This window comes from Teleopsis dalmanni, chromosome 2 (genome assembly GCF_002237135.1).
Source record: "Teleopsis dalmanni isolate 2A chromosome 2, ASM223713v2, whole genome shotgun sequence".
Classification (NCBI taxonomy): domain Eukaryota; kingdom Metazoa; phylum Arthropoda; class Insecta; order Diptera; family Diopsidae; genus Teleopsis; species Teleopsis dalmanni.
The window spans coordinates 216526626-216537208 of record NC_051847.1 but is presented as its reverse complement, the minus strand read 5'-3'; the positions used below and the strand labels follow the sequence as shown (position 1 = coordinate 216537208).

At 25.7% G+C, this 10583-nt stretch overlaps 1 protein-coding gene across 1 annotated transcript in view; it reads left to right on the top strand.

Moving 5' to 3' along the window:
* The first annotated feature begins 5466 nt into the window (after nt 1–5466).
* Nucleotides 5467–10583, top strand: part of LOC119676733 (GATA zinc finger domain-containing protein 10-like) — a 35937-nt gene continuing 30820 nt past the window's right edge. The window contains exon 1 of the mRNA XM_038087989.1: nt 5467–6862. Coding sequence (XP_037943917.1) covers nt 5671–6862 — 1192 coding nt within the window. The 5' untranslated portion in view covers nt 5467–5670. The remainder of the gene's footprint in view (nt 6863–10583) is intronic.

Here is a 10583-nt window from a genome sequence, read left to right as displayed (position 1 = left end):
CGTCAGTCTCCATCATTGTCTAGAAAAAATATTTAAAATCACTTTTTTTACCGAACTAACAGCGCTCTCATCCTGCAAAATTATGGACTTGGCCCAGTTGATAGACATGTAAGGTTTCGTTTACTTTCACTTGAATTGGGCAATTGTGCTTTCCAACATTGTTTGAACGGTGATCTCTTAGCTGCGTATGAAACAACACTATCAAAACGGGCCATTATTTGGATCAAGTGAGCTTTAGACACTCTAACTACCTAATCTAACTATATTGTTCTGACAACCTTCTACGAGATTCTTGATTGCTCTCATTTCGAATAAACTTGGTTATTATCACTTAGAATCTAGTATAGATTCTATAGTATAGTATAGAATCTAATTAATAATGTTTTTTAGGATCCGTAAGTTTGTTAAATGCATTTAAAATATATTAACTATAGAAAAGATACACGTATCTGTCTCTAATCTAAGTTGGGCTGTCGTAAATTATACATAACGTTATAGGAAAATAAGGTCTATATAACGTTATAGGAAAATAATCATTTTATTAATCTCTGTATATATTAGCCATTTTTATTGAATATTTCTTGAACGTTTGTTATTATTTTTAATTGTCGTTTTATTATCTTATAATAATTATCAATTTTAAACAACATAAATCAGTAGTAATTAGTTTTGCATAGCAAACTGTGACTCTGGACCCGTCTGTCAGTCGTCAGTCGTACGCTAAAACATTTATTGAGGTACGCTAAATTTATAAAATTACAATGAATTGACTACACAAATAACATCAGAGGAGCAGAAGCAGTTCAAATATACAATATTACGGCCGATCATAAAATATCCATAGTTACACCACCGATGCATGCATTCGGTCGGTAGGTACATCATGCTAACATGCATGCAGGCATATTTTCAAAAATAGTTCCAAGTTAAATGTATAAAAAAATTCATGCACATATTTTATTTATTTTCTTGATATTATTTTTTTTTTTTTTTCTTCTCTCATTTTGTTTACAATGGCAACACTTTCCGGTTGTTGACTTGGAGCACCTCACGTTCGCCTCTTATAAAAGAGAAAGAAAGTCATTCCAATAGAGCATGTGTATATATGTAAGTGTGTGTGTGTGGCTCTGAAGATTGTATCTACAAGAATTTTATGTTCATAAAACATTAAAACACACAAATATGCACTGCAAACTGAACACGGAACTCCGTACTGAGTTTACTACTATACCATCGATCGCTCGATCGTCATATGCGTATGTTGAATTCCTATAAGCTGGTGCGCTCTCCTCTCAGCATGCAGATCAACTTATGTGTACTCATTTTTCTTGTTGTTATTATTTATCTCGTATACATACAAACATTTCTACTTTTTTTTTGCCCGTGTGTTAACTCTACCAGCAAATTGTTCAAATGAAATTTGTCATGTGTATGTTTGTGAGTTTCGTGCTCATACAAATTATAATTTGTGTATAGATGTGTGTGTGCGTGTATATGCATTGGTGTGCATGCATTTACGTTGGAATTAGTCTGTCTGAGTGAGTTTGAATTGGTGGCGCCACTGTGCCGACTGACGACGCCGACTTCGTTACTATTATTTCTTTTATTACGTCAGTGGCGCCCACTGGCGCCTGATGGTAAGCTGCTGCTGCCTTTCGTTGCTGTTAGCTGATTGCACGCAAAGCCAATTGTATCGCATGTGTGAGATAAAGAACGCCAGAAATGTTTGCAATGGTTGAACCAGCCAGAAAAACCACAAAATACAAAATTAAGTTGGAATAAATAAGAAATATTTTGTTGTAACGCCATACAAACACAACTATACATCGTACATGTTTGTTGTTGCGTGTATATGTTTGTGCAGATATACAATGATCAAACATAATAGCAATACCAAAAAACAGAAAACTGAAAACAAAAAAAATTTATACAAAAATAAATAAATAAACTAAAAACCGCTTTGACTTCTGGCTGGCGACGGCAATACATACAACAACAGCAGCGATTAAAAAAACGAAAAACAATATTAAACAACAACAATACGTCGCGACGTTGTCGGCTGATGAAGGCAACAACTTGTCAAGCTCAGTCAGTTAATGTTTTTTTAATATATTATCTTTTTCTCGTTGTTGTTGTTGTTGCCGCTGCTGTTCTGTTAAATATGCCAGTAAAATTTATTATTTTTTTTGTTTTTGGTAGTTGTTGATTCATTACTGTCGTTCTTGTTGCTGGTGGCGCTGACTCTGCCTCTGCCGGCAGTATTGTTGATGCTGATTTACTCTGTGAGGCATGTGTATTATTGCACTTGTGTACTTAGTACTTATGCTTTGCAGTTGCAGTAGCAGTAGCAGTAGAAAACTAATTGTGTAGTTGTGTGTGCGCATAAGTAATTTCAATTTGCAATTATCAACACTGCAATTTCTAATTTCAAAAACAATGCAGCCTGCTGTTGTGGGCTGCTTTTGTTTTTTTCTGCTTCTGTTTTTGTATTTGCACTTTTCTCTGATAATAAAATTGTTTAATTATTTTGTTAATTACTCAATATATTACTTACTGATAATGAAGATATAGACTTAATTTCTCATGCCTTTCAAAATTGATAGGATTCCAACTAACAATTCTATCAGTTAGTTGTGAAAATTTATTTGGAACTTTATAATTATATTGGGTACAATGGAAAATATTATTTTTTTGTACATTTTTTTCTTTAATTTTTTTTTTTATAAATTTTTTTATTTATTTAATTTAATTTTTTATTTATTCGAAAATAGTTTAAGAACTTTTTTTTTATATTAGTTATTTGTTTATGTTTTTATATTATTTATTTTTTTATATTAAAGAGGCTTTTTCGAACAGTAGTGAACTACAACAACAAAAAATCATTTTATATTAATTTAATTAATTGAATTTTTGGCTTATCATAAAGCTTTTTCAAGTATTGCCAAATACCCATTATCAGAAATCTTGGAAATAATTCTTGTATTTAATTATTTTTTTATGTTATTTATTTTTTTATGTTATTTATTTTTTTATGTTATTTATTTTTTTATGTTATTTATTTTTTATATATATTTCTTTATGTTATTTATTTTTTTATATTATTTAATTTTTTTATACTATTTAATTTTTTTATATTATTGATTTTTTATATCATTTAATTTTTTTATATTACTAAGTTTTTTATATGATTTAATTTTTTTACTTTATTTAACTTTTTTATATTATTTATTTTTTTTATATTATTTATTTTTTTTATATTATGTAATTTCTTCATATTGTTTAATTTTTTATATTATTTAATTTTTTTATATATTAATTATTTTTTTTTATATTTATTTTTTTATATTATTTATTCTACTGATGTTATTGTTTTTATATTATTTATTCTACTGATATCATTTTTTTTTTTTTTTTTTTTTTTTTTTTAATTTTTTATATTTTTATTATTTTTTTATATTTTTTTTATTATTTTTATTTTTTTGATGTTATTTTTATTTTTTTATATTTTTTTTATTTTTTTATATTTTTTTTATTTTTTTATATTTTTTTATATATGTTTTTTTTATTTTTTTTATATATTTTTTTATATATATTTTTTTATATATATTTTTTTTATTTTTTTTATATATTTTTTTTTTATTATTATTTTTTTTTTATTTTTTCTTTTTTTATTGTTTTTTTTTTTAAATGAAATGTATTTACATATATATGATTAAATTAGTTAATTATATTATTAAATTTGCATACAAAAATTTTCTGTATCAGTTACTAAAGTGATTAATTCAGATATTGAATATCTTATTCTTTTATTTGTGTCCAAAAATATTATATAATAATATATTAGCGGACTAATTGATAATTTGAATAGAAATTAAAAAAGCTTAAAATTTATTATTTATATTTAAAAGCAATTTATATTTTATTAAAATATTTTTGCGATATTTCGACAATCTTCGATAGTAATCTTCAGGGAAACAGTGTCCCAGAAGATGACGAAACACTGCTTATGTGTTGACCTACTAATTGAATTTCATTGGAATTATTAAGTAAATTTTTATCCTCAACTCGCTAAATTTACTGCACCAAACATAGACAAACAAACCAAGCACTAAAGACAAAATAATAGTAGTTTCACAAAAACTAGTAAAAGTGCTAGCTTTTGTAGCGCTAAAAACAAATAAAAGTGCTGATTAACAGTCCTTAAAATAAACAAAACTCAAAACTCTTTAGTTACGTTCAAAAATTTCTAAAATAAAATGTCGAAAAATATTTTCAATTTTAAGAACAAGTAAATAAAATTCAGAAGGTTACCTGACAGCGTTTATAGTTAATATACTTTTACATAATATGGATTAGTCTTTCATTTGAAATATAAAAATCCAAATAATGAATATAATTACAATTTTAAAATTTACACTTTTATAGTGTGGTCGCCTTTCTGAAAACAATTAATTTTTGATAGTTGTAAAATCAAGCATTCATAATCGTTAAAAAATATTTTTGTTTACAAATAAACAATTTATTTCTTTTTACTTTTTTTTTGTAGAGTTTTTTCATTAAAAATAAACAATCATTCCATTATTTGGTGACTAAAGTTCCTTTCTAGACCTATGCGTTAACGTTTAGCAAAAAAAAATTATAAAATATAAAAAAATTATTTTAAGTCAACCATAATAGTTGAAAAAAAAAATGTTTGCAGATTGCATATAGTATTATATGTATATAATATGGCATTTGTTTCTTGTCAAATAAATTTTATATATTTATTAAATATTGGTTTTGTTATATGAAAAAATACTATTCTTGTCAAATAAAATTTATATATTTTTTAAATATCAATTTCCGGATATTAAAGAAACACGCTCGCGTCACACAACTGGAATAGAGTAGTTTTATAGTATCTATATCCATACTTAAATTTGACATTTTTCGATATGAAATAACGAATTAATTTTTTGCATTTTGCAAACATATTTTTGACACTATATTATATTTAACTTTTAATTTATCATAATTCTGTATTTTAGATTTAATTTATTTTTATTTTTTATTTTCAGCGCCTTAAATCGGGTTTTTATCGTAAATACCAACACATATCGAAAGTTATAAAAACAAGTGATAAAAAATATAATAAAAATAATTATTTAATAGTGCTTTTAGGCATATATTGTTAGTATATATGTTTGATTCGACTTAAGTTTCTAAAATAAGTGTTACCATATTAATTTATTAGTAAGCTTTATATATGATACAATATATAAAAATTGAAATAAATAAGAGTTGCGTTAATTTAACAGAAGGAAAAAATAAATAAATAACATACACGAATGTTGTATTCAAATTAAAGAAATAATTTTCTGTTCATATGGCTTTAAACGTAAATGTATTTAATTTTAATAATAGCTAAAAAGTGAATGTGTGATTTGAATTGAAAATTTGTACTATTTTAAAATAAAAATAAATTTAAAATTTTCAAAAGTAGTATTGCATAATAATTTTAAAATTATACATTTGCCGAAAGAACGCGCGTTGTACCTATTTAACGTTCAATTGAAATTGTGGCGGAAAAACGGGTCAACGGCAAGTAATCAGCATAAAAAATTTGTCGGAACAAATAATGCGAATACGATAAGATAACATCGATGTTACCAACACATTTAATGTCTCTCCATGGTATTTTCACGCAAAAAAGAAAAACTATGGCGTTATGCGTCAGAAAATATGCAATTTGCAGCAAATGCGGATGGGACGAACAATCAGCCACCACAGCCGCATCGCCTTCAACCTCAACGCCTCCCTCAATACCATCAAGAACAACAGTTGATACAACAATCCAGACAGTCATACAGAAATTGTTGCTTAAATTCGAACAGTTCGCCATTGGCGATAGTGTCGAATATATCACAACACCGCCAACAACAGTCAAATACTCCCCTGCCACCATATTCATCCGGGCCTTATGGAATGGACTGCTCCGGATCATCCGAAGTTCATGCCGATTACCTTATGTCGTTTCGTCAGCAATCACAATACACAACGGATGCGGAAACGGAAATTTCTGCATCAGCAACGGAATCAGAAGATCAAATAGCAGCAAATTACAAAATAACTGGCTGCGAATACGAAAACTATGGCGACAATATGTCCGTCGACATATGCGAACAATCCGACAACAGCAGTTATTATCAACTAAGTCAAAAATTACAGGAACAGGAACAGCAACAACAATTACAACAACAGCAACTACTACAACAGCAACAACAACAACAACAACAACAACTACAACAAGTACGTCGTCCAACACTGACCAGTCAAACTTCGGCAGTTATAACATCGACTGTAACAACAATTGCAACGACCGCTTCGAATTTGGTGCGGAATTGTTGTGGAGGCGTATTTTCGTCACAATCGCGTATCGATATAACATGCCCGAACAACAACAATGCCAGCAACAACAATATGAAAAATCGTTACGAACAACGGCATCGCATGGGAACTCTAACCAAAAAGTCTGCTCTCACTTCAACGACTATGGCCAAAGAGTATTTCAATGCTCTGTTAAAGAACATGAAAAAAAGTCAAATATCGGCATTGCTGACAGCAGTCACGAGTCGTCGATCCGATCAATCGATATTAACATCGGACGCGAGAAATCGTTTAGCCGTGCACCAGCAATGTATTCTGGTAAAACGTGGTCTTATTATCGACGAAGAACCGTTCGTAGTCGTGTGTGCGCTTTTTCTTTGGCAAAATTTAAGAGACGCATCCGAACTGAAACGCTTGCCAATATGTCCAACAGAGTGCGATCCCGTCTATGTGTGTTGCAATCCGTTGCATTGGTTTCGGATTACAGAAACAACAGGTAAGCATTATAAATTCAATAATATTCGATATATGAATTACCGTATCTTTAATATATATATATAAATGATTATGTTCCTAACTAACGTTGTATTTAGTAACTGTGTATTCAGTAACTGTGAATTTTGTAATTGTGAATTTAGTAACTGTGAATTTACTAATTATTGGCATATTATTGTTTTTTCTTAACAATTTTTATGTAATTGATAAGGATTAAGTTATTTCTCTATAATGAAGTCTAGTTATGTATGGCAGTATGGCAGAAACCAAAAAATTTTTTAAGAGCACATATGATATATATGTATGTATATATTGTAATATTATGTATATATATAATATACATTTTCGCTTATTGTTTTAAAATTTTAAATCGGTACTTTAAATATTTTTATATAGAAACTTATAACTTCTGTATATTATAGTTTCAAGATCACAGCTTTATTAGTTTAACTAAAGTTCCAGAAAATTAAAGAGTGAGAGAAGACTTAATATAACCTACAAGTTGTTTCTCTCTTAACAACATGTAATATTTAAATGTTATTTTTGACTGCTTTTAACTATTAATCGTATCCATTAATAAAAACGTCCTTATATATTTCTATATGCATATATATTCTACTACTGTAACTTATTAAATACAAAACTAAAATGTTAATATTCATGCCTGAAAATATTCAAACAAGAAAGGAAATGTCCTTCTTGTATAATTAGAAACTTTTTATTGTTATATTCTACTCTTCGAACAAATGTAAAATGTTTTCTTAATTTATTTTTTCTTTATATCTTATTTGATATCAAAAATCTACTTCCGTTTCAAAGTAACCTTTTTTGACCATTATGAGAATATGTCTAGAATACTTATTACTGAAGACATGACTGGCTTATTTCCATTTTTTTTAATTTGAATTATTCATTCCATTATGCCAATCAGGTGCAAACTTGTAAAAGGTGTTAATTTTAGAACATAAATAAATATTATTTGTCATACAAATTAATTGAACTAATAACGATATGTATATGTACATACGCACAGGTGCATACCCGCAAGATACTTGGCTCATATCTTAACTTATTTATTTAATAATTTGACACTTAAATTTTATTTAAAGAAAATGAAATATATTTTTAATTTAATGGCTAGCTACCAGCACTGAAAGTAAAATAAAAAATTATTAACAATTGCTTGAAAAATAATTGGGAATGTAATTTGAAATTCGTAATTCCGTCGCCAACAATAATAATAACAGCAACAGCAACAACTACAACAACAACAACAATAACAAACAGCAACCAGCAACAAAAATTAACGAAAACGACGCGTAGATTATTTCCTGGCGCCAGTTTCTAAATTTACGCAAATAATTTAAAAAGAATTTCACCGCCATCACACACTTTCAAAATAAACTAAACGAAGTATTTTGCTTGACGAATAAAAAAATATCAGCGAAAAATTCACTAATGCTAAATAAAAGCAACAACAACAACTACAACAACAACTTACAATAATGCCACTATCAACAAACAGCAAACAACAAACAACATTAAAAATTCAAATTATTTCTGCTGTTCTTTCTAATGTATCTACAATTTTGCAAGTAAAAAATGTTCGAGTATTAAAAAGCCCCAGTACTCTCACTCGCATTCGCATTCGCATTCGCACCCATCCACTCACTAAACGAGCTAAGTGAATCTGTGAATAATTCAGCGCGAAAACCAATTCGAACGCATCAAGGTGCGAAGATTTTTATGTGCGAAAAATATGTTTTACTAGCGTTTAACAGAAAATGAATTTACATGTGAAATAAAAACAATCAAAGTTTTCATTTACAAAAACCCAATGGTAGCTACTAGTTACTTATCACTAGTTTCTTTCGTGGTGACTAGTTGATTTAATAAATCCAACTTTTTAATCGTTTCTTAAATACTCTTCTTATAGCGAGTAACTATTATACTTCATTATTTAGGAATCTTTATCTAACAATTGTAATCTATTATTCTGGTATTAGTACTCGATTTTTTAAGTTCGCTGTCCATCTGTATTATTTAGGCATACCTATTTTATTTAACCTAATTAAGTGAAAGTTATATATAGCTATAAGTACAATAGTTAAATTTTCTCACCGACAAGCCACTTACTTGGATCTTAGACCCATCAGCCACCTACTCTTGTAACATAAAAGCCAAAGATAAAGGTGTTAGTATCTAATATATGAAATTATTTATAGGTTATTAGAATTATCTATATTTTCTACATGCATTATTTATTCTATTACCAGAGTAGAATAATTCCTTTTGTATTATTATTTTCATATATTTATTTTTATTATTATATCATAATTTTTGTTTTGTATAATTAGAGTATTATTTTATATAATATATTATAATTTTTTTACTATTTTTGTACAATTATTTTAATTATATTATTGTTTTATTAATATATTTATTATTTTATATTATTATTAATAATAATATAATTATAATTATTTATAAATTTATTTTCTTATATTATTTTCATATTAACATATCATTATTTCCATATTTGCATATTATTATTACCATATATTTATTCTTGCGATATTATTTTTATATTATTGTTTATTATTATTATTTATTAAATTATTATTTTTAAAAAATTAGATCTTATATTAAATTTTTTTATTTATAATTAATTTATTATAATTTTTATTTATTTTTTATTATTTTAATTTATTTATTTATTTTATTTTAATTTATTTATTTATTTTATTTAAATTTATTTTAATTAATTTATTTATTTTAATTAATTAATTTATTTATATTAATTTACTTATTTATTTTAATTTATTTATTTATTTTAATTTATATATTTTTTTATTTATTTATTTTTTACATTTTACAAAACATTATTTTTTTATACATATTATTTGTGTTAGTTTTTTATTGTAATTGAGTAGTTTAATAACGTTATATGTAGATGTATTTCAGAAAATTCTATATTTAGATATTGACCAATTAACAGTTATTTTTAATTTCATTATTATTGTTATTTATTCAACATTGCTATAATTTTTTTTTAAATATTTTTACATTGTTATATTTTTGTTAACCAATTTTATTATGTTTTACTGTATATTGTATATATTTTTTTTCTATTCTATATTTAACAGGCTTTTTATTATGGTTCATTATTATTATGGTAATATGTTATTAATGGTTTAATGAATTTTTGTTTTAACATAGTTTTATTATTTTTTTATTTTTTTTATCATTTTTTTATCATTTTTATCATTTTTATTATTTTTTTATTATTTTTTATTATTTTTTTATTATTTTTATTATTTTTTTATTTATTTTTTTTAAATTATTTTTATTTTTTTAATTATATTTTACTTTTATATTTTATTATATTTTTACTTTTATTATTTTTATTATATTTTTACTTTTATTATTTTTATTATATTTTTACTTTTATTATTGTTATAATATGGTTTGTTTTTTTGGTGCAAAATATTTGATGATATTTTTTTAGTCACCATTAAAAATATTTGTCCTACAAAAATACCATACATGAATGAGTTCAGTAATTATTATTCTTCATTCTCCTTAATGTGTGTAATCCATTCATATTATAATAAACCCAGTTGACTCTTTCTTAATACATCATATATCCTTAGTCCCTAAATACTAATAACGTTGTGTATGTTGTGTATGTGTGTATGTTTGGTGGTGTCTCTGAACAAACA